The sequence below is a fragment of the Apium graveolens genome, chromosome 2 (genome assembly GCF_009905375.1).
Source record: "Apium graveolens cultivar Ventura chromosome 2, ASM990537v1, whole genome shotgun sequence".
In the NCBI taxonomy this organism is placed as follows: Eukaryota; Viridiplantae; Streptophyta; class Magnoliopsida; order Apiales; family Apiaceae; genus Apium; species Apium graveolens.
The window spans coordinates 90,793,486-90,818,877 of NC_133648.1; the positions used below are offsets into that span (position 1 = coordinate 90,793,486).

A 25,392-nucleotide genomic window follows, 5' to 3' on the forward strand; every position below is an offset into this window, starting at 1 on the left:
CTGCAGAAAAAAAGAGAATTTCGAGATTATAGAACCTTTATATTGTATTTGTACATCAAAACAAAAAATCAAGCTCAAATGAGATGTAACAATATAGCATGCCCATAATAAATGTTGAAAAATGGATGAAGAATTTCTACTATACTTTTCAGTACTTTTAATTTTACTGTTTTAATTTCTGAAAAGATTTATCAATTGATTATCACTTGTGTACTACTTTAAACCCAAATTCTACAATAGTAGGTAATGTTAGAAGGGGGAGTATATAATAGATAAATGGGTAAGTCTGTAGAATTTTTAATATTTGTAATGAACATATTTTACTCAGGTTCATCAACACATCATTTGAAAGTCAAGGAATCAGATTTCTATACTTTACATCCATTGATGACATCATGTGAAAGTACGTATAAATTTGATAAATTGCTAATGGACTCTTTGTTAGGGATTCAAGCAATAAAATGCAACGAAAAACAAAAATTTTGAATCCCTATCGCAGGACCTATGTATAATGACTGGATAATTATGGAGAATAGGATCATATACCTTAAATAAAGCTTTCCTTCTGATTGTAGTGGAAGCTCTGATCTTGATGAACCACAACACCCCTCCTTGCGAAGATCTGCTCTCCAAGGTATCCACACGAATGTCCGATCGTCCAACGATAGCGGAGCCGGTACTAGCCGATTTGGTTGCCTCTTCCTCTTTCTCTCTCTCTCTTTCTCTCTAGCCTCTCTGAAATGTAGAGCTGCTAGGGTTTTTCTTAAAAACGTAATGTTACAAGTAGCCCTAAAAATATACATCGTAATCTATATAAAGGGGAGAGAGGATTAAGGCCTAACACTAAACCTAATGGGCTTCTAAAAATGACCCATTCTGATTCCGGGTTTATATTACTATTAAATTCGAATTCTAATATATATATAATTAATCAAGTCTCACTTAATTAATTTAATAATTAAATTCGAATTAATAATAATAAAATATTTGAATTCATAATTTAAATAAGACTCCATTTTAAAAGTTATTTGTGTGTGACCATTTAGGTTATTATTATGTTGACAATAATTATTTTCTAATAATAAAATTATAAACAATGAGTGGCATCTAGTAATACATCATTGCTCCCCAAGTAATAATAATAATTGGTGATTAAATTATCTTTCGTGAATAATGTACAATGTAATATAATCCCTTTAGCCTTATATTATAGATCAAACTCGAGGCATGCATTGTGTCATCCTTTGTTAACGTTTAATCCTTGTTTCCTTGATCAATGAGTAAACTATTAAACAAATCAGTATTTGAGCACGACCATAAATTTTATAGTCTTACTCAATCAAAAGGCCAATAATATCACTCCTTTAATATAGGAGGCTAAATGTCATCTAGATCATTCAGATTTCTCATACGATTCATAATATGCCCAATGTCTACTTTTATTATTACCCGGTCAAGGATAACATTCAATAGTATCCAAGTATATTAATTCTCGTATAGAAATATAATGATTTCAGGTCTAGGGACCAATACATCATTATCACTATGAGATTAACTTATGACACTATAAACATGTAGTATCTCACAACGGTTCAATCTAACACCATGTATCTAATGCATGTGCATGTGTTTTGACTTTAGTATCACCATACCTATGATCAATGAGAAGTGATCATCAGTCAACAAACACACTAGTCTCAACGTATTTATTATCGTCCCTTAACAATAATACTTGACTAGGGACCTTTAGGAATATCAATATTATTCTTATAATCTCATTTCTAAGTCACGTACTTAGAGATATAGATTTACATATCATATTCCAAGTACATTTATTAATCTAACATTTTATCGCTGAAAATAAAGATATAATAAATTACTAAAGAATAATCTATAGAATCATAAATTAATAATCCAAATATCTCATTACATAAACATAATAGTGTTGCCTCCAGGGCACACACACTAACACTCTTCAGCATGAAAGGTGTATTTGTTATCATGTTTAATGCTACAAGAATGGTAAAAGAAAATAAATAGACTGGTAAGGTTAACTCTTATGGGCCATGAAGACAGTGAATAAAAGCTCAATTATTTTCATTATCCATCAATATACTCATAATATTCATGACATAAGTAGTTTTAACAAGTGGGATGTAATTATCACTATGTTGTCGAAGTATTGAAATTCAAAGATACAATAATTACAGTTTTCTTTTATTTTGGTGCTGAACCGCAGAAAGGGAGATTTTTTTTATCAACTTCATTTTTATTCAAAATTTCCGAAACTAAAAGTTTTAAAAATATTGGGGAATTTGTTGTACTATTTCGTGATTTTGGGATACTTTCTATTGGTTCGTCGGTAGCTTGCATTATATGGGCATATTATACATTAAGTATACTGCCAATGAGTTTGCAGTAACGGGTAGGCCCAAGAACTCATCGGCGAAAACACAAACAAACATTAATACTATTTACTGACGATGGTCTAATATACTATCGGGCCAACATCCACATAATATATTGGGCTCAACAACTTTCTTCGAAGACAATAACTTTCTATCAATGACGAAGGTGGCGGAAAGATATAGAATTTCAATACTACTAATGTGTAAGAACCCGATTTTTCGGACTATTAATCTTAAATTAAAACTAATACAAAAATCAAATAATTAATACAAAGGTATATATTATAAAAGCGCAACAAACGTAAGTACAAAAATCAAACTACTTCAAATCTAAGGTCCTCGAATTCTAATGATATCCAACTCGAATTTTAGACAAAATTTGAAATACTAAAAGGATGAGTTGCGAAGCCCAATAAGCAACTACCATCAACGGCTCAAAATAATATTTTCATATATTTTCTCAAAAACCTAATTTAGACATGTAGCATATAGCAGAGATCACATAAAATCACACATATATTCGATAATAATTAATACAAGATTCACAAGATATGTTCCATAACAATTATCAAAACGAAGAACACAAAATATTCTGCAATTCACACTATGCCAGGGACACGACTCTAAATTCGATATTCGACGGGGCCCAGTTTACGCCCTCGTTAAGACAAACTCAACAAAACATCTATATATCACGAAACGTGCGTAAACTAGTTCTATATGTCACGACCCGATTCCATTATTCGATGCATAATCTAAAACCGATGGATTCTGAAAATAATTCTTATCTTATTAATCAGATATCGATATCTTAATCACGATAACAAAATCAAATAGCTATGAACACGCAATTAAACATAACATAATATGGTACACAATAAATATCGAACAACGGAGAGTTACTTAGTAATCAATTAAGAACATGTAAGCAGACAATATATACATTACACAATACTGAAGATCAACGAATAGTCATTTACCTCAATCACACAAACAGATAATTCACACAAGAATACATAATCAATCCTTAGCAATCCATCAAACACGAAACATCTAAAATATCGATTTTTTTACACGATTTCAATTCTGCCCAGATATGTTTTGAGTCTCTAAACGATGTTTTCTTAAAAAAAATACGAAACACGAAAGTTGAAAAGTACAAAAAGACCTTTCCAAAAAGTATAGAATCAACGAATTCCGATTCCGACTTATAATGAATTTTCTACAAATTTTACAAGACTGCTAATTTTTAATAAACTTCCTACGAATTTTTAATAAAAAAACGTGAAATACGAATATGATGTATTTATCATCTCGGAAAATCCTATTTTTTAATCAACAAGCTATCTATGTTAAAGTCATCCTATTTTTTGGCCCATTAGTATAATTTTTAACATATATCTAATCTGTATTCAAATTAATACAATATAAAATTTGAATTTATAAAACTAAGTTCAAAAACTAAAAATTGAATTGAGCGAGGTTGAAATATACATGAATCGGGAAATCCTGTAAAATCTCAAACACTAACCCCGAAGCAAGATAGCGCAGCTGCTACGAAGCCCCCCAAGTCAATTCTGTATACATACGTACATACACCACAGTTACATCTACATTCATATTCACATATAGTATCACCCCATAATTCAAGCAATTATCAATATCAAATCATCATCAATAGTAAAACTGTAAAACCATGAACATATTCACAAAAAAAACCACCGCCAAAGGTTCGTTCTCTATCTACTAGTATTATTCTACACCTTTGTTGATACTATACATCTTTAATTGTACTAATTTTGTTTTTATTTCTTTTGAATTTTAATTATGATCATCGCAGAGGCGCTTCGAGAGAGTAAACGAGAGATGACTAATGCTACCAGAGGTATCATCATCATCATCATCATATGATTGTTTTAACCTATATATTATTGTTTTCTACATCAAATTCAGTTTTTACATCAATGTCGATAATGTTCATTTTACATATTTATGGCGTGATCGGCCACTACTTTGTGGAGTTTCTATTGTTTTTTCCTTGTAATTCATACTCCCTCTGTCTTTTTAATAGTCTTTTGACTTTTGTACACTCATTTCTAAGTGCTTTGACTGGATAGTTAAAATAATAATTTTTAAAATTTTCTTTTTTTGAATAAAAATATATAACTTAAATTTTTATTTACAAAAAAAATAATTTAAAAATGATAATTTCTACTATGCGGTCAATGCATCTTGAGATGTGTGCAGAAAAGTCAAGCGACAGATAAAATGAAACAGAGGGAGTACAACTGTAGCCTAGATTTCCGAGGGTTCAACTCTATCACGAAATGGACTATGTTGGATTGACATTTGTGTTTTCTTCGAATTAATTGTCATTGATTATATGTAATTACTAAAACTGAATTTAGTTGTGGACGAAATATGCGTTAACAAGGTTGTGTTCACTTTGTACCTTTTTCACTATTGCAAAGTTTGAGCGTACAAATAAATGTCAAATCCAAGGTAATGTAATTTCTTGTAAGTTCATTTTAATTTTTGATTTGTACGCTTCCGACCATAAATTATGCTAAATGTTAATTTCATTTCAATTTTTTTAACTTTTTCCCTTGTGTACATAATTCAGTCTTTAACTTTGAGACTAGTTTTTGGCCTGATAGTTTGCCTATAAAGACAATTAATCTAGGTTTTAAGTCTTTGCATGTATTCTTATGTATAGTGTTTTTAAATGCTATTGCAACTATGGATAAACCTGGAAAAAAAATGGATAATAGTAATAATATTCTGATGTTTTATGCTATAATTTTCATCATCTGGCTCTCTGCTAGACTCCCTGTAATATATTTAGAAACACTCACTATCTTTTTATGCGTCTCAGGGTTAGAGAAGGAGATTACTGGCTTGCAATCAGAAGTATGTTGAACTTACTTCTTATATTACATGTTTAAGCATTATAATCATACATCATTTCTGCAGTTCCGCAAGTATCAACTTGCATCTGATATGAACAGTTTTGATATTATATGCGCTCTCAGGAAAAAAAACTTGTTGCTGAGATAAAGAGAACAGCTAAAATGGGAAATGAGGTAGGTTCTGTATTTGGATACGTTCAGTAGAGAGTTGGGACTACCGATGCCAGAGCTCAATCTGTACAGTAGATGTGCTGCACTTAGCTGTCTTGGTGTATTATCATTCTCTTGTACATTTTACAGGGAGCAACAAAAATATTAGCTCGTCAGTTGATCAGGCTCAGGCAACAAATAGCCAACTTACAAAGTAGTCGAGCTCAAATAAGAGGCATAGCCACTCACACTCAGGTAAGGTCCAGAAATGCTTTAACACTTAATGTATTATTTTACAACTTATATTGTGTTCGTCTATGATAGTGCTAAGAAAGATAACCCCTTGTTACAGGCGATGTCTGCACACTCTTCTGTAGCTGTTGGCTTGAAAGGTGCCAGCAAGGCAATGTCTGCAATGAATAAGGTCACATATTGCTTTATTAATATTTTCCAGAAAAATATGAATGGCTTTTCTATTAGGTTTAATTGTATTTCATATAGAAAATTGAAGAAAGAAATAAATATTAAGATGGATGGTTGAAGCTTAATACAAGAAATAACTTCTAAAACTGTAAATGAGGTAACTATGCCCTTTAGTTTTTCTACTTCCACCAAAGTTTTAAGTTTATTTATCTTTTCTCACAGCAAATGGACCCTGCAAAGCAGGCAAAGGTGATGCGTGAATTCCAAAAGCAGTCAGCACAAATGGATATGACTGTAAGATATTTCATACTATACTTACAAAAGCATAAGTTTTTTTTTCATTTTTGCACTTAAGCATTAGCGCATCACATTCTTGAATGTCTACATGCAGACTGAAATGATGTCAGAAGCAATAGATGATTCTTTGGATAATGACGAGGCTGAAGAGGAAACTGAAGAGCTGACTAACCAGGTAATTTTCTAAGAGTTCTTCAGTTTTCAGTTGGATTTCACAAGTTTGAGACTTGTAAAAGAATGCATCCTTTGCGGAGCGAAAGGATTCATGAACAGAAAATCGTATAGTGTACAAGTATTATTTACTCAATTATCTGATTTCACTTCTGCAGGTTTTAGATGAAATTGGTGTTGATATCGCCTCCCAGGTTAGTTTTTGTTTCTTATATACCATGACACAAGTCAGGAAATTATATCACTGATAAAACACTTTCTGAGTTGTAATTAAAATCTTCAACAGTTATCAGCAGCTCCAAAAGGAAAAATTGCAGGAAAGAATACTGAGGCTACTAGGTAAGTTCTAATGCCTTCTTCCTTGTAGCTTGTATCTGCAACTCACGGCACTCGAGAGCACACGCACACTGCGCACACACGTATTCGTGTACATCTTCTTAGAAACAGAAGTAGTTGATCACTTCGCCTGTCCAAATTAGTTTACAACTGAATGTTCTGGATTTAATTATTGGCAGAGGTCCAACGGAACGTAATTTTGGACTAATGCACAACTTTTAAACCATTACTTTTGGTAATTGCATTTTAGCAAACAATATTGTTAAGTAGGACAGAGGGATCATTATCCAGCAATAATATATTTAGAGAAATCCAATATTATAGTACCTGAGTCTACTACACTGTCCAGTTAATTAACCATATATCCAGTTAACCAATCAGAAAACTATGAATTATTTTTGGACCAATCAGATTTCATTCCTAAATTTTTGACCAATTAAAACGTGATTCCTACTATAATTTAGCCTTTTATCTTTTTAGCCAAGGTTAAATTGATCATTCCTAATATAATTTAAACTTCTATATTAGACTCCCATAATCTAAAATCAGGATTATAATAAGAAAGCAGAGATTTAAAAAACCCAATTAAAATGTGATTCCTACTATAATTTAGCCTTCTATCTTTTTAACCAAAATTAAACCGATCATTCCTAATATAATTTAAACTTCTATATTTAACTATAACGTAGACTCCTATAATCTAATCAATATTATAAAAAAAACAAAGATTAAAAAAAACTACTACGGTAGCTATATATACATGATCTAAAGACCACCTCAAATAATTATAAATATACGTAATGAGACACAAAATAATGAGACACAAATAAAATCGAAAGCACTTCTTTCCAATTGTAGATTCGGACAAGACCAATGCTGGTCTCGATTGGTCTTCTAGCAACCGAGGCAGTTACCCACATTATTACTATATCAAGCACATGTGTATTCAATTTCATTATTTTAAAATAAAAAACACTATATATAAATAATTTAAATAGACTAATGCATTTAGGGGAGTTATATGATCAAATTATCTAATTTTAAAAATAACCCCTGCATTCACATTAAAAATCCCTTTGTCGTACTTGGGAGTATTAAGCCCTAATTTAAAATCAAATAATAAGGATTGCAGAATGATATATAATTATCAAATTTAAAAATATTATATTATAAAATCTGAGTCTACCCAGGTATATAGCTAATATGGAGTTAACTAATCAAATTATGAATAATTTTAGAACCAATAAGTATTTTTCATGTAAATTATTACCCAACTAAAATTATCCCAAAACTAAAGTGAAAAAACATGTTCGAATTTTGCTTTAAGTATCCAATTATATTTAAAATACATACTTATTTTTTAGATCATGAAAATATAAAATTTCGTTTTAGATCAAACAACTATCATATATTGATTTCAAGATCTAATGGTCATTTGAAAGACTTGAGGAAAAAATAATAAAACTGAAACTGAAATAAATTAAATGAATAAAATTTCTTGGCAAATCTTTTTATCAAAATTCGTTTGATCTTAGTTTGATTTTGTATTGAGTTATAGAAATTAGATTTTGACGATTTTACAACTCAAACGAAACTCACAAAATAATGTATAATTTAGTCCAAAATTTTGCATAAAGACACGTACGAATTTTGCATAAAGTATTCAATTATTTTAGATGAATAACATAACATTGCTGATTTTAGACCAATCACATTATATTAAAAGAAATCCTTATTTTTAATTCTCATCCTCCTGCATTAACCACAATTAATTAATAATTATTATTTAAATACAGTAGTTACTTGATTTAACATATTCATATTACATATTTTATATGTCATATTACCAATCCCTATTTCTATACATATCCTTCCTAAATTGTAATATATGAGCATAACCATATATCTATTTAACTAATCAGCAAATTTGAATTATTTAAGACCAAAAGAGAATTCCTAAATTTTAGATCAATAACATTATATTAAAAATCTCTTTATTTATCATATTCATATATTACTTATTTTATATGTCAACAAATACATTTATGTTTTAATTCAATTAATTACGAGTATACAAATATATTTTTCACAATTTTATTATTCGGGTTTCGTTAGATTTTTATCGGCTATATCATGAGTTCTATAAATCTGATTTTGACGAATTTAAAGCCCACGCGAACCTCGCAAAATAATATTTAACTAATACATGGTTTAAAAACTATTATCCAACTAAAATTATTTGAAAACCGAAGCGAAAAGATAATTATAAATTTTGCATTACGTATTCGATTGCATTTAGAATAGCTACTTGTTTTTTGTTTAAATCATGAAAATATAAATATTCCTTTATTTTAGATTAAGCCGTTATTATCTATTTATTACAAAATTTAATGGTTTTCAAATTGTTAAAGAAAAAAATAATCGAATTGGAATTGAAACAAATAAAAAGAATAAATTTTTTAAGCAGATTTTTTTAATAAATTTTGATGCAGGACAAGAATTGAAGAGCAACGATTTATTAAGAAAGATCGATAATAAGAGAACAAGCGATGAATTATACGATTCCCTAGAATAATTAATCATTATTATTCCCATTTCCCAAGAAAGTGTATAATCGAAGCTAATAAGTAATATGTGGTGGTTTACAATGCTTATATAGGGAACAAAAACCCTAATAAAATAACATAGACCAAGACCCATAAACAATCGGGATTTATTATAAATAAAATACTTAACTAATATACTCTTAGCCCCACATATATATAGATAAAATATAATATTTATCTTTATACTAAATAAATATAAACTACTTAATAACATGTATATTAGTTCGTTATTCTCGTTCCTCATCATTCTCCCGTTGTTAGAGAAAACTCGACCACGAGTTTTGTAAAAATCCAGAATCATGCAAGGATGAGATGGAACCAAGATGAATTTCATGTTCTTATGGAAGAACAGTTGAGGTGTAAAAAACTCTGAAAATTGACCAGCCATCGAAGGAGGCTTAGGCACGTACTCCGGAATGATGAAGTCGATGTGCTCAACCTCAATAATATCAACCACATTATGATCCTCAACACTTTGAAAATGCTCAACTTGTTTAACCTCCTTAGTTAGTTCTTCCGTAATTTGTTTAGCCTCCTCAACTGGATCTTCCGTAACAACTTCTTCAATAAGCTCAACTTCTATTTCCCCTTTGACCATTTTCTCATTCTCGAAATGCATAAAACGTTTTACTTGGGATTTGAGAGTCTCAAAAATACTCTTTGCATCATCCACTGTTTGGTTTAGCTCCTCATCTCTACATTTGCGCCTTTCTTTGCTCAACTTAATTTCATACCTCTTTTCCAATCTTATAAGTTGATCAAATTGATTATTTAACTCCTTTATCTTAAGTTTATATTAAAGTAACCAACGGTCATTATTGACACAAATAGACTTCGTGATAGAACTCATCATGTTCACGCTGAAGATAATATTATCTTCCACAATATCAATTTGACGCTTGATGTGAGCTGACATGTTTCAAGACATAGAACAAATTCAAATTAACTGAACTGGATATCAAATTCAGAAGTAGCGGATACTGAGATGTCAAAATTCAGTGGTCACAAGTGGTCACAAGGGCAAGTTCTGTAATTCAGGAGATAAGTTGGCGATTTCAGGAACAGTAACAGACCATTTTGTGAATTCAGGAACAGCGAGGGACCAGTTCTATATAATTTAGGAACAAATAAAACAGCTGGGCAGAAGAGTGTGTATGGGTAAAAACAAGGAAAGTAAGTTGTATGTATATGTAAGCAGCTGTATGTCTATATGTGAATATGGTTTGGTATTACCCCTTTTGTTTCAACGCAAGAGATGATCAGGAAAGAGACAGCGACGACTTGACTGGCGGAACAGTGGTGGCAGCAGCTTGAATCGGCGGCGACAGACTTCAGGTGGCGTCTCGAACTCCGGCAGACCTGTTCAGGTGCGATGTTCTGCTCCCTCTCGATCTAATTCCTCCTCCTTTCTCTCTGATTGTTTGCTGATTGAAAGTGCGACCGGTTGTGATGCCTTGCGATCTGTTTTCTGATTTGGGACTAGGGTTTGTATTCTGGTCGGGTCGGGTATGCAATTAGGGTTTACAATTTGGGGTTTCTGGTTGGGAACGATGGTTAAAGGCTGGGCGGCGGTGGTTTGTATTTAGAGATGGTGGTTGGTGTGTTTCCGGCCATGTGAATAGTGAAAACGGTGGTCACAGTGATTACGTGAATAGTAACTCGATGAATAGTAAATTTCAGGATTTAGCTCTGATACCAATTTGATGCAGGACAAGGTTTGTAGAAACGATGATTTAATAAACAAAACACGATAAAAAGTTTAAAGCAATGAGTTACACGATTTCCAAGAATAAATCAATATTATTCTTAAAAAAAGTGTATAATCAAAACTAAGTAATATGCGGGGGGTTACAATGCTTATATAGGGAACATAAACCCTAATAAAATAACCTAGACCAAGGCCCATAAACGATTGGGCTTTATTATAAATAAAATACTTAATAAATATACTCTTAGCCCCACATATAAAACATATAGATAAAATATAATATTTATCTTTATACTAAATAAATATAAACTACTAAATAACATGTATATTAGTTCTTTATTCTCGTTCCTCATCATTCTCTCTTGTTCCTCACCAAATATCGTATAATTTTATTTCGTTTCTAACTTGAGTTCCATAAATCAGATTTTAGCGATTTTTCATCCACACAAAGCCCATGAGATAACTGTAATTTAGTGATAGTTTAAAAAGTACCATCGAATTAAAATTATCCAAAAATTGAATAGATGAGATAGTTACGAATTTTGCATTTAATATTCTATTTTATTTTGGAAACCTACCCTTTTTGGGTGAAATGATGAAAATATAAAATATTCATTTCTGTTTATCCAATGATTATTATCTATTTATTTCAATATCTAGCGGTCTTTATTACTTTAGTCGTCAAGTACCAAAATTTTGGATAAGATCTATTTTACTCTTATTATATAAAGATATTAAAAATTGATTTTCCTAAATATAATTCAGATCCGATTAGGATCACCAAGTACATTATTATATTAACAGCTTTTACAATTTGCGTATCTAACTTTAAGTAATAAAAGTAACATTATTAAATTTATACAAAGGATAAATTGGTTAATTTGACGGTTTTTTTTTCAAAAAAATACCTTTCTTATACATCTTTTTTTCAAAAATGGAAGTTTAAAAGTTATTTGTTGACAACTCAAAATGTAACTCTATTTTTTTTTTCTGAATGTTGATTTTAGGGTTTATTTAGTTGTATTTGTTGTATTCTTTTTTGAGTTGGTTTTGGTTGCATTTGATACAAACGAAATCAATTTCAATATGGCATTTAAGAAATCTGAATCAAATAAAAATAAATTATATTTCTTCGTGATGACATTTAACTGTTGATATCTACGAAAAAAGATGAATTAATCAACCAGAAAAAATTTAATGATTCATCATTCAACCAAAAAGCAAAATGAGTAGCAGACCAAACTCATTATAATCAATTGATTTTAACTTTAAAACTAACCAAAACAACTAACTGCAACATGTATTAACTTTTATAGCATCTTTGATAAACATATATTTCATTGATAAATAAAGGAGAGTTAAATCAAATCGTATATGATGAAAGATGATGATGACGGTGAATGATGATAGAGACATGATGGAGGATAAAGAATGAGAGAAAAGGCGGGGGATCGTATTGTTGACAAAAAAGATAAAGAAAGTGTAATAACGAAATAAAAAGGAGACACCATATTTTAGTATTTTTCATAAATTTTATAATATTAATTATATTTTTTTTTATTAATGTGAGTAAAGGTCTAGATGTAGAACTCAAGAAAAGTTTTCTAAGGTAGTCATTGATTTGTGTGTTTGTTTTATTAAATATCTAATTATTCAATTTCTTAATTTAAAAATAAAATTAAAAAATAGTAAATTAATGTCAAGATTGAGCTCATATTTCCACGAAAAATATCCCGAGACTAATTTCAGAATCCTTATTCTCTTTTAATATTATTTTATTGCAAAGACAATTGATAATTGTGAGTCAGTTGTGGTTCTGTGTGTAGCACGGGAAAAACGCTAGTAAAGTTAGTAATGACCACTACTTTTTGTTGTAGTATTAGTAAAACACATATTGTTAAAGTGGTACAGAGGGATGCAAAATTAAAAAATTAAAGTTAGTACTTACTGTTTGGCCATTTGGTTTACCATGAAAAAGGTTGCTTGTTGCTTAAAATAATTTTGTAACATACAACTTTTATCTCATCTGTTTGGATATTTTAATCGACTGTATAACTTTTATGTTCTGCAAAATTAGAAAATGACAAAAAGTAAATGCTAAGAGTTTCATGTTGTGATGGCGAAATTAAATTTTTATATGGTCAAAATACACACTTAAGATAGGCCATCGAAGTCCTAACAATATTGACTTGTAAGTATGTTAGAAGTTGCAACAGACTAAGTAACTTGAACTTGTAATTGATTTTGACTTGATTTTTTTTACACAAACTAGACATCCTGATTTAGGAGAATAAGTAGGAGGAAACCTATATAAAACTTCTTTGGTTCTCAGTTTGTTTATTGAATAAAGTTCGTAATTTTCTGTGGACCTGCGAGGAACTAAATTTCACCAACAACCAAATTTTGTCTAATTTTTTTTTTTTTTGCTTAAATCAAGTGATGTTCTTTGTTGTTAACTTTTGATGGCAGCTCTGGTGTTGATGACTTGGAGAAGAGGTTGGCAGCCCTTCGAAATCCATGATCTGAGGTTCGGTAAATTTTCAAAGTTGATACTCAGAGTTGTCAGCAGTTTGAAATTCTTACATAGCTGTACGTCTTCTATAGTTATTCAACCATTGATGTCAATTTGTAGGTTGACTTTTCTGCCGGTTCCGTCAGCCCATGAACTCCATGGTGTTGAATTGTATATTCTGCAACTTGTAGTTATTGCTATTGTTTTAGTAGCTGCTTGGGCTTTACGCCTTTAAACAACAATAAACAAATTGCTTTCCCCAAATCACTCTGTTTATAGATCACTTTTGAATTTAAAGATTAGAGAAACAAACATTACAACACTATCAAGTCTATTTTAGTAGTACTAGAATTTTTCTAGCACGCGTTTATAATAAAGGATTACAGTAATTTTGCAGGTCTTTAGATTTAAGAATAAATACAATGATGAAACAGGTTATGTCCACCTGATATTACCGGCTCACTAACATGGAACATGAAAGTATGAATTAGAACTAGTTCAGCGTGTATGAATTAGAACTAATTCAGTGTGGAGCTCGAAGTTCCTTTGGAGATAAGGTAATGTGCAACTTGAAGTTTATTGTATATCATAGAATGACTGTTCGGTAACCATTCATTTCCTTCTCTTTTCCTACAAGAAATAAGTTCTAAAATTGTAAATGAAGTAACATGCTGGGAATTTGGTTTACCATAAGAAAAAGATGCATGTTGCTTCAAGTTATTTTGTAGTAACATACAACTTTTATCTCATCTGTTTGAATATTATAATTGACATCACCAGTAATAAAATTTGAACATACTGTGGGTAATTTTATATCATTTACATTTCACCCTCCATTTCGTTTATAAAAATTTAAACTCTAACTTTTGATATGATCATAGAAAATTCACCTTTTCCACTTGTTTCACCGTCTCCGGCCTACATTTTTTTTTTCACATTTAAGTTTGTTTACAATTTTCATTAAATGTTTTCTCATTCCATTCTCTCCAATTAAACAGAACAAAATAATTTTAAGATGTCTAACATTTGTACGAAAAACTAAATTTCAGACAAATAAAATTTTGTCCTTTTCACGTTTTGCCAAAATCAAGTGATATCCTTTGTTTTTAACTTTTGATGACAACCCTGGTGTCGATGACCCGGAAAAGAGGTTGGCAACCCATCGAAATTCTTGACGTGAGGTTGGATAAATTTTCAAAGTTGAAGTAGAAAAGAGTTGACCCCGAACACCACAAACTCCAGGACCCAGCAAAAGTAATAGTATCAATTAGTCTCAGTACAAGACGCTTGCTTTCTATAAAAATATATATTTTAAAATTTGGTTAACGCATTATGCTCGAAAGTTTGCCTGAACAAAGACGAACTGTCAACAAGTCTAGAAACCCGTTATATAGGTTAGTTCTTGATGATTGATGTGGAGAATTTATAATAGACTTGTGTTGAAAAAGTATGCTCAAGGATTTTTCAATGTAGTCTATATATAAAACTATATGATAAATCATATGGTCACTTATTCAAACAAACTTATGTTGTTGAGTTTGTGGATGGATACTACTTAATATTTAGGAATATACAATACTTAATATTCCAGACTCCATAAATAACAAATAACAACAAGAACAATCCCCAAGTATATTTACTTTGCCAAAACAAAGAAAAGAAATGTCTGCTACCGGCAATTCATGAGCACTTCAGATAAACTTAACTGGATACAAGAATAAGCAACACGTAATTCATTGTCCACACATACACCACATCAAACACAAACCATACCAGACATATTTCACATCAAGAAGAGAGAAAAGGTTCTACTTCCTACCCATAATAGCAGTTTAAGAGTCGTCTTAAAAATTCCAAACATGTTATATTGCAAGGAATTTACATTCCGGAAATCAGCAAGCTGTGATGTGTTCAAGAGAGTTTCATCTCGCGTAACTCCTTCCGAAGTCTATATTCTAGCTTCGTCTCTCGTAACTCTTCTTCAGACATGTATAATGAATCACCGCCACGTAGGAATCCTCCATATCTAGGATGCCAAACATTGTTAAACTCGTGGCAATAATAACAGCCATTCGTTTTATTTCCTGTTTCTTCTCCTGCAAGACAAATTCATTGAGTTACCATAACAAGTAGCCCATAATCAACGGTCACAACAAACACACAAGTCAATAAGCAAGCAAAAACATGTGTTCAATATATAGCAGTAGGAGATAAATTAGATCATATTGCCACTTTTAAATATCAAAACAAACCTGAAACTAACTCGTTTGGCTCCAGGATCCTGCACATCTTACAAGAGAAAACCCCGCTGGTACTTGTTATTTCGGAGAAAAAAGTCTCCTCTCGAGCAGTAGCATCATCAGCGACCTTCGCCGTGAAGTTGACATGGAAAAGTAAGCATGTTGGCAGCATCACACGTGTAACGAATCCCGGCTTCACCAGTTCATATTTTATTTTATATCCCACATCCTATGAATTTTACATCAAGAAAAACAGAACATAAACAACGATCAAGAGAATCCAACAAAATGGTAAATCATGATTTGATTTAAAGAAAAGCAAACAAAAACATTTGAGAGAAACTGACCACCAAAAATTGGTTATAATAGTTCAAGGTTTCAGTTGCATACAGGCTTGCATCATCAACTTGTTCTGATATGTACTCTCGTTCCTTTTCGGGTTCAAGGAAACGGCAAACTTGTTTAAGACTGCCATTTCAGATATTATAACCAAAATCACTAGAAAACTTGAGCAAATTAAGAGAAGGGTTGCTTAAATTAGGGAAGCAGCAAACATCGGGAAAAACAATAAATTATACATCAATTAGCAAATAAATAATACCCGAAAACTAACAGCAGCAGGGAACCCCGGTGTAAATAACAATTAGATAAACCAATCAGAGTTACAGCACAAATTTTGGAACTCGATAATAAAAAGATTTCAAAACCACAACTCCACTTCTATTATGTATATATCAAACTGAAATTAAATAGAAGAATAATCAAGATGCACATCCCTCAAACACAAATAATCAATACCCAGCAAATGTTAGGAGTCGGATGATGAAGAAAAACTACTGATCGTCAATTCCTCTTTGGATAAAGTACCACGGTCTGACAGTCATTATATAACCCTTTTTTTCTTTTCGCCCTCTCTCTGTGTCTATGTACCTAATAACTAATTTCATCTGGGGCTTAAGGAATAATTTTTTTCTATTTCTTTGAAGATTGTAAGATTTTAGGGCCTGATTCCCCCCTGGTACTTTTCACCAATCAGAAGTCCTGGAGGTATTATTTATGATATATATACATAAATAGAGAGAGAGAGAGAGAGAGACAGAGACAGAGACGGCTAGGGCTTGCATTGAACAGAACCGAAATATGGCCATTCTTCTGAAAAATTCAAGACACACGGATATTTGAAGCAATAGAAGAACTTTCCTAATACATGTATACAAATGACAAGTACAAATCTTGGTGGAGTATTAATGGAGGACAGTTGGAGTGTAATACAAGAGCCAAACAACCATTTACCTGTGTAAGTGTTTTTCGGGATTGGTAATTGCATTGCTCTGGTTGATGTCACATATGTCTTGAACTGTCTTGAACAATGCATCATTGCCGCGTACAAATCCTCCACCTTTAGGATGCCAAACATTGTAACCTTCGTGACATAAATAGCATCCATTCAATTTATCTCCTGCAAGAGGTGTTTTACGGGAGTTAATAAAACAAGCAAGAAACAGAGAAATGCAGCTAACAGAAGTGGAACATGGATAAAAAAACATGAGCATATATGCAGAACCAACCTGAAAGAGAGTTTTCTGGCCCCAAGGATACGCAGAGCCTTACAGAAACCTCTTCCCGAGCCTTTGTGAGCTCGGTGAAAAACATCTCCACTGGAGCAGCCGCATTGTCAGTATTCTGAGCCGTGAAGTTGATATGATAATGAATGAACCACCCATATGAAGTAGGTTTAACAGAATGATGGTTGAGCAGTTTATACTTTTGAGGCTATAAATTTAAGGGGGCAAGGCAAACAGAATAGAAATATTAATAAAATCCAGCATAAAAGGAAATTGAGGTGAAGGGGAGAGAGAGAGACTAACATGATTTAGGTTAAAATAGTTCAAGGCTTCCTCTGCCAAATGCAAATAACGCATAGACCTCTTATTGCAAGATTGTTCGATCCTGAAAATCAAAATGGAGAGTAAAGGAATATAAATAGATTAGTGAGTTATAAGGGATACATTTTGGAAATCACGGAACTTACCTAACATGAATAAAAACACAAAGTAGTATATAATACAAAGAGGATGATATATTAAGCACGGATATTAAATAATAAACTCAAGAAACTAACACATAAGAAAAATCTAAAAAGAAATTGCTGAAACCCTAAGTCCAGGATGGATTATATAGGATGAATATCTTTATAAACAAGTGCATTGGTTTACCTGGAGGCAATTGATGATGGAGTATGTCTGAACCAACCCTTAATATTGGAGACATGTTTTATCTTTTCTTCAATTGATGAATATGTTTCCCTGCCGGAACGAAGAACCACCATTCTCTCTTTTCCCTATTACTATATATATATAAACATATATACATATATACAGGGAAAGGATCAGGTGGTAATTCAATTATGTGGGTAACTGAGTAACCAAATCATTTACGTCCAATTGAAGCAAAATCAATGGTCCAGATTTTCGTGTAATGCAAACTTGTCCATTTGAAAAACATCCGACCAACGCCCACGTTCATTTTGTTACGTTGTATTTTCTTTTTTTTTTTGAAACAAAAAAAAAAAATACAATGTAACAAAATGAACGTGGGCGTTGGTTACGTTGTATTTTCAATACTAAAATTTTTAATTTGTAAATATGTATAAATTTCAAAAATTGTATATAATACATTAATTACAAAATATTAATATAAAATTAGAGTACACTAGTCAGAAACGTACTGTACACAAAAACTTAAAGAATATAAAACTACAAAATATTAAATATAAAACAGTAGAACAAAAAATATTCTTAAAACATTTAAAAGTTAAAGAATTTTAGAAAATAAATATACAAAATATAAGATATAGAGTATGCACAAAATTGAAGGAGAAATTAAAATTTTACAGAACATATGTAAAATATATACATGACACAAAAATAAATAAAATATAAAAATATTTATGAACCCAAAAAATGACAGAACTTTAATAAAAAAAGACATAAAGTATAAAATATATTGCACACAAGAAAGCAAAGAACATACTAAAATTTGATTGAACATAAAAAATTACAAAATCTATGAAAATTTAGAGTACAAGGAAATAGAGAACAGAAAATTGTAGAACATATAAGATGATTTTATTTTTTTTTTACAAAAAAATATTAAAAGCAACAAAATTAGTGAATATATAAAAAAATTTAAACAACAAAAACGTATATACCAAGTATAAAAAATTACATAAAAAGTGTAATACACTAAAAAGTTAAGTAAGATATACAAAAAGTTATTGGACAGAAAAAAATATTTAGGAACACTGAGTAAAAAAAATATAGAACACATTGACAAAAAATATAGAAAAACTATTCAAGACCATACAAATATACCCGGTAAATCCAGTTACCCAAGGTAAAACGTGTTTTATACTTGACCTACCATAACTAGTTAAAGCATTGATGAATCAGTTCCTGATGTTGTTCCTAATAATGATTCTAGTTCAGGACTCAGATTCTGATGATCCTGAAACTGCAAATCTTAAAGCTGCTATGAATGGTTCCAAAATGTCCACTTTTGGCTCTTCCTATGGACTTGCATATCATAGAGCACATGAATGGAATCAAGCCTACAACAAACCTACTGAGAAGATTTCTCTTGAAGTTGCTCAAGCTCTTGCTGGTCATGTTCTGCAGACTACTAAAAATCCCGATCTTAAGAATATCATCAAATCTTCTACAATCTTGATCAAGGGATAACATTATTCTATTACTACATTGAATGATACTAATCTTCTACTCAGAAAGGAAGTTGCAGAACTCTCACATGTTATTAAAGGTACTAATCCTCAATCAGCATTGTTAAAAAGGGTGAAGCAAGTTGAGGCTAATCAGGAGATTATCAAAGCTCGACTTGATGGACTTGTTGCTACACAAGAAGCTACAAATCAAAAATTGGACTCTATTTTCTCTTTTATACAGGGTCTAGTTGTCAAAAAGGGGGAGATAGTAGTACCAAAGACAAAAATGTGCACATGAGTCAGTATTGAGGAAAAATGTCAATCCTGATGATGATGGTGATAAGCAAGCAAAGCAGACGAAGACCTCTGATGCTGTGGTAGTTCAAACTAGAACTAGAGTTCAAACTCAAACTACACAGTCAACTCAAGTCTCCAAGGATGGATTTAAGACTCTATAGACCAAGACAATTAAAGTTGTTATTGCAAATCCTGACAACAGAGTGACGATTTCTGACAGTTTGGTTCCTGACTTTAGCAGGAAGTATATCTCCGATTTCTTTGAAAATTAAGATGAAGAAGCTCTATTCAGGATGAATCTTTAAATCCTGTCTATTTATGTTGAAGCACACAATGCTGAAGTTGGTGATGTTGAAGATAGTGTTGTTTTTAATAAATAAGAAAGAAGACATGAAGGAAAAATAAGGATTGTTGTTTCTAGAGCTAATCAAGATTTTCAGAATATGCTCAAAAGATCCCACAGAAGCAGGTGGAGGAGTATTGATATGAGCCTGTTGAATAAAAGAGCAGAAATGAGCGCTCAATCTTTTCCAAAGATCAAGAACAATTACAAGTGGAAGAAAATCGATGATCTTGATTGTAATGAGGTAGTGAACTTTGTTACTAGAGGAGTAAATGTGGATGGTCTTCCTGGATCTAACAGTATGGGAGATAAAAGGTCTTGGTTGGTACAAGACAAGAATCTCAAGTTGAATGAACCTTATTCAAGATCTTGGATAGGACATCATGAAGCTCAACTGGTCAATCTAAAGTTGTTAAACTTCACTCTTGCTGATAGTCCTGGTCTGGAAGTTACTGCTGATCACTTAGACAGACTTAAAGCTCTGAATATTATACTTGACAAAAATGATGGTTCTCACACTAAGCATAAAATCTTACTCTTATTGCAAAGTGATCAAGTCCAAGTTATTTCACTTGATGAACTGTTGATCATGACAACAAAGGAATTGAAACACATTCATTATTTGCTAAGAGTTGAAGATGAAATTTCTAAAGACTGGTCAAATATGATTCTTGCCTCTATCAAAAAAAGGATACTGGATAATGGTCCACAATATTTTGGATCATACATTTCTACTTACTTAAATTTTAGAGGGCAAGAAGTCAACATGAAGAAAGGAGGAGCTGTTATTGAAAATGTTCTTACACAGAGGCACATAACCATGAATACTGATGGTATAAGAACTTGTTATGTGTCACTAGAAGAAATGATGACAGAAAGAACTCTAATCAGAAATGTAAGAGCTGCTATCTACCAGTTGTCTGATAAAACTGAGTATGAGAAGAATTTGAAGATCAAGCTAGAAGAGATTCTGTTGAAAAAGATTGATGATATAGTAAAAGCTTTTGTTCAGAGATACTGCAGAGTATATCAAGAAATATGAGGATCAATCTCTGTAACTAAGTATGTTTCATAACTCATGTGCTATACATTTTATCTCTCTGGTTTTTGGCACTAGACAATTCTATAAGAATTTATGGTTATTCTGCAAAGCATAAATTAAGGGAGATTGTTGGGAATTGGATATGTCAAGAATCATGATATGTTTGACAGTCAGGATCTGATCAATCATCAGGATATTATTATCCGTTGAAGTTTCACCATCATTCGTTGACACTCTATTCAGTTATACGTTGATGCTATAATAGTGTTATCCGTTGTTGCTTGATATGAATATCCGTTGAATCTCTAACATATATCAGTTGATCGGCTTATCCGTTGAAGATGTCTTGAGTTGATAAGTCAGAGCTCGGGGATAAATCAGAATGTGTTGATTTATAGGATCATAGTTGTTGATTTAGATATGTATAGGAAGTAGATAACTTATACTGTAAAATATCTTGTAATTGATAGAGTTTGATTGTAGTTGTGTGATACATAAACACATATTAGGCTATCAAATGTGAAAAGCACTTAACTCGAGTATTCGCATAACCTAGCAGCTCTTAAGAATATTGTTCTTGGAATAATTTTGTAACAGTTTATTAAAGATCAATATAAACTGTTATTCGATACATCTGTTCTTACTTTATTTCTTAGATAATTGATTTATTGGTTAATTGTATCCAACCCCCTTATATAATTAATCTTAATGGGCAACATAAATATTATAATCGCTCTTGAGTGTATTCATTGACTGAGATTTAACTGTATATTTTAAATTGATCAAGACTAAAGCTGGTTGTGCGATCAAACATATGTAACTCAACTTCCACATTAATAAACTTTTAATATACACTTGAAAAATAATTTTTTTCTTATTATCCTAAATTTTAAAATTGTTTAATATACTAGTCAATATTATTATCGTTCATCGTTAAATACTACCTACTGTCCTAATTCATTTTGTACGCTTTGTTGCATGAACATTTATACAAACTATTCTATATTTTCGTCTTTTCTTATATAAGTTCCGCAAGTTATATACTATGCATGACTCAAATGTATTTTGTGAGACAGAATTATAAATCGTATAATATACATTACATATAGTCCTCTTTTCAAAAAGGCGTTTTTTGAACAAACATTCAGCTAATTTGTATGTAGAACTTTTTCTTTATTTTAATAAGCTGTATTTTTAAAATCAACTAATTTTACAACTTCTCGAATTTCACTAATATGTTTTTATGTCTCTTATAATAATATATAATTTTAAATTTTTTATTAAATTTTTTATCTTGCACTAAAACCTTTATATTTTTCATTCTAAAATTTTATTTGTATAATATCCACAATCTAGATTATAATATAATATTATATCTAGTAATGTAATATGTAACCGATATAATATAAAGAGACTGTGTGACGACCTCACCCCCGGGGTCAAGAGTTGACGTCACGAACAACTATAACTATAAACGCAATACAACCAAACTCATTATTATTACACAAACACGACCCCCTACTCCCCAACATCTTTTATATGTTTAAATATGTCTTAGGTTACATAACTATTGCAAACTAACTTATTTAAACAAACCTGACACAACTAACTTGTTACAGCAACTCAACAGACCACATCTGGTCTGACACAACTCTCTCAGAGGAGCCTGGTACGGAAGGAACTGGAACTCTGCCCTGACTACGACGGAAGGGTCTCCTAAGCATCTGTAATATATATATATATATACAAAACATTTTACAAGAGTGAGCAATCAATTGCTCAGCAGTACCAATATATGAATAAAAAAGTAACACAGTTTAAGATAAACAGTTATGGGAACAGAAATTATAATTCGTTCTTGTATAAAATCATGAAAAACATGAAAAATTGGATATTCACAAAACTAGCATGCTACTTTAAAACATAACATAATTCAAGTGTTGTTTAAATACCAGAGTTCAATTTTAGCATGATATTTCCATTTTTTATCATCTGTCTCATGACAGGAATCACCAAATCATCCGTGTTGCCACGGGTATCACAATACCAAGTCATCCGTGTTGCCACTGGAATCACAATACCAAGTCATCCGTGTTGCCACGGAAATCACTCTGTCATCCATGTTGCCACGGGTATCATAATACCAAGTCATCCATATTGCCAAGGGAATCACAATACCAAGTCATCCGTGTTGCCACGGGAATCACCCTATCATCCATGTTGCAACGGGTATCACAATACCAAGTCATCCATGTTGCCACGGGAATCACAATACCAAGTCATCCGTGTTGCCACGGGAATCACCCTGTCATCCGTGTTGCCACGGGTATCACAATACCATGTCATCCGTGTTGCCACGGAAATCACAATACCTATCTCGTTTCAAACCATTTCATCATAGCACGTTTTAAAATCTTTCCAATTTTATTCATAATTTACAGATAGACATTTTCAGAAGTTACTTTTCCCCAAAATATAATTTAATCGAAATCATTTTTAAACATAGGGGATACGTAACTTAAAACGTTATGTGCCAGCACAAAAATAAATCAACAGTTATTCATATATTACAGAACCATAAAAGATATGGTCAGGGGTACTTGCCTTGATATGTTTTAACAACTATCACTGGTTGACTTTGGACCGACTTGGACGCTCGGGCTTTATCGTCTAACTACTAGAGACTGAATCTCATTTATAATATTCAAAAAAATAAAAATTCATGATTTAATATATATTTTAGTGTTTATAATATTTTTTATAATGTCATCTTATTATTGAACTACATATTATATGTAATTATTAATAGAAAATCGATATGTAATACTGAATTTATTTACACATTATTATTAAAATTTTCTAAAGTTTCATATTTTCTTAGCATGTATATTTTAATTGAACAAAATAGTACATCTCAAAAAAATAATCAATTTATGTAATTTTATAAGAAAAAATAAATTATGAAAATGGGTGTATATAGGTGCAGTCTTTAATATAATTACATATAATAAAAATATACATACATGTTATCATGCAATAGCCTACAACTATTGTATCTTAAATGAATCGTAAAATATTTATTGAGGAGATTATAAGCGAAGATATCTTTATATACATAGTTAATGAATTATAACATAAGTCTAAATGTTCTCCTAGCTTTGCTGGTCATGGGCTTGTGTTAAGTTACTTGTAGTCAGGGGTTCAAATCTCATTAACAACTTTTTTTATGTAAGACTCACTAATTAGGTTTGGAAACATGTTCGTAATATTTATGTGAATAAATTGATTCATAAATTAGGAGTTGAGGTTTGATAGCTAATAAATATTCTCAAGATGCGGGTTAAGTACATGAATAAATTGATTCATAAATCAGGTTTGGTAAAATTAATTTGCTCAGGAGTTAGGCTCGTATGTTATGTTGGAGTTTAATATATATAAGAGAAAAGAGATTAATTGGTACATGAAAAGAATTAAGGACTAATGCTCCTAAAACTAACTTACGTGAGATGGATTTTTGATGCGGGTTAAGTACATGAATAAATTGATTCATAAATCAGGTTTGGTAAAATTAATTTGCTCAGGAGTTAGGCTCGTATGTTATGTTGGAGTTTAATATATATAAGAGAAAAGAGATTAATTGGTACATGAAAAGAATTAAGGACTAATGATCCTAAAACTAACTTACGTGAGATGGATTTTTAATGAGAATATAGGGGTATTTTTTGTAATTACAAAATGTGATTAAAAGTTAGAACTTCAACATTAAAAATACCCTATTATCGTGCAAGAAATGCCTGTATTATAACAAGACTAAGTCACATTGACAACCCTAAGATTTAGTTTTAGTTGTATGATAGCCTAAATCTGTATTTTGTATTGTATTACTTGAGTCTATAAAAATGTCAAAGATCAGACTAGAGAATTATTTTGTGAACAATCTCAAGCCTACGAATAAACTCTGGAAGAAGATCAACAAGATCATGCCTCAGAGAAAAGGTGAAGAAGCTTGGAGTTGAATAAATCTGTTTTAGGAAAAATGTTCTAAGTCAAGATATCTACAAGTCACAGATCAAGTCATATAGAGAAATCATTCGAGAACTCCAGAATGACTTATCGATAAGTCCAAAATGGCTTATAGAGAAGTCCCAGAGATATCGACAAGTCAAATGAAGATATGAAGATTGGAGATATCGATAAGTAAATTTCTCATTGGAGGTCTCAGAGATATC

The 25,392-nt window shown here is 31.3% G+C and overlaps 2 protein-coding genes across 6 annotated transcripts; one reads left to right on the forward strand and one right to left on the reverse strand.

Annotated features, from left to right (window-relative positions):
- The first annotated feature begins 3,898 nt into the window (after positions 1–3,898).
- Positions 3,899–13,803, forward strand: LOC141707644 (vacuolar protein sorting-associated protein 2 homolog 3). 5 transcript variants are annotated; one of them, XR_012569108.1, is made up of 13 exons: positions 3,899–4,138; positions 4,249–4,293; positions 5,284–5,318; positions 5,441–5,491; positions 5,618–5,722; positions 5,820–5,891; positions 6,113–6,184; positions 6,282–6,362; positions 6,517–6,552; positions 6,645–6,697; positions 10,390–10,667; positions 13,478–13,535; positions 13,641–13,803. XR_012569108.1 is itself a non-coding variant. In XM_074510930.1 (12 exons), the coding sequence occupies exons 1-11, from the start codon at positions 4,105–4,107 to the stop codon at positions 13,527–13,529; spliced, it is 636 nt and encodes a 211-aa protein (XP_074367031.1). In that variant the 5' UTR covers positions 3,902–4,104; the 3' UTR covers positions 13,530–13,535; positions 13,641–13,803. The 5 variants fall into 5 exon arrangements, 2 of the variants coding, with proteins under 2 accessions (XP_074367031.1, XP_074367030.1); XR_012569107.1 differs by having other exon boundaries at positions 10,390–10,473; positions 10,564–10,667; positions 13,478–13,803; XR_012569106.1 differs by having other exon boundaries at positions 13,478–13,803.
- A 1,327-nt stretch (positions 13,804–15,130) lies between these two features.
- On the reverse strand, positions 15,131–18,142 carry LOC141707645 (uncharacterized). The gene is made up of 7 exons (XM_074510931.1): positions 17,977–18,142; positions 17,629–17,710; positions 17,329–17,533; positions 17,054–17,219; positions 16,108–16,228; positions 15,773–15,989; positions 15,131–15,616 (listed from the first exon to the last, which is right to left on the reverse strand). The coding sequence occupies exons 1-7, from the start codon at positions 18,087–18,089 to the stop codon at positions 15,432–15,434; spliced, it is 1,089 nt and encodes a 362-aa protein (XP_074367032.1). The 5' UTR covers positions 18,090–18,142; the 3' UTR covers positions 15,131–15,431.
- Between the last annotated feature and the right edge of the window lie 7,250 nt (positions 18,143–25,392).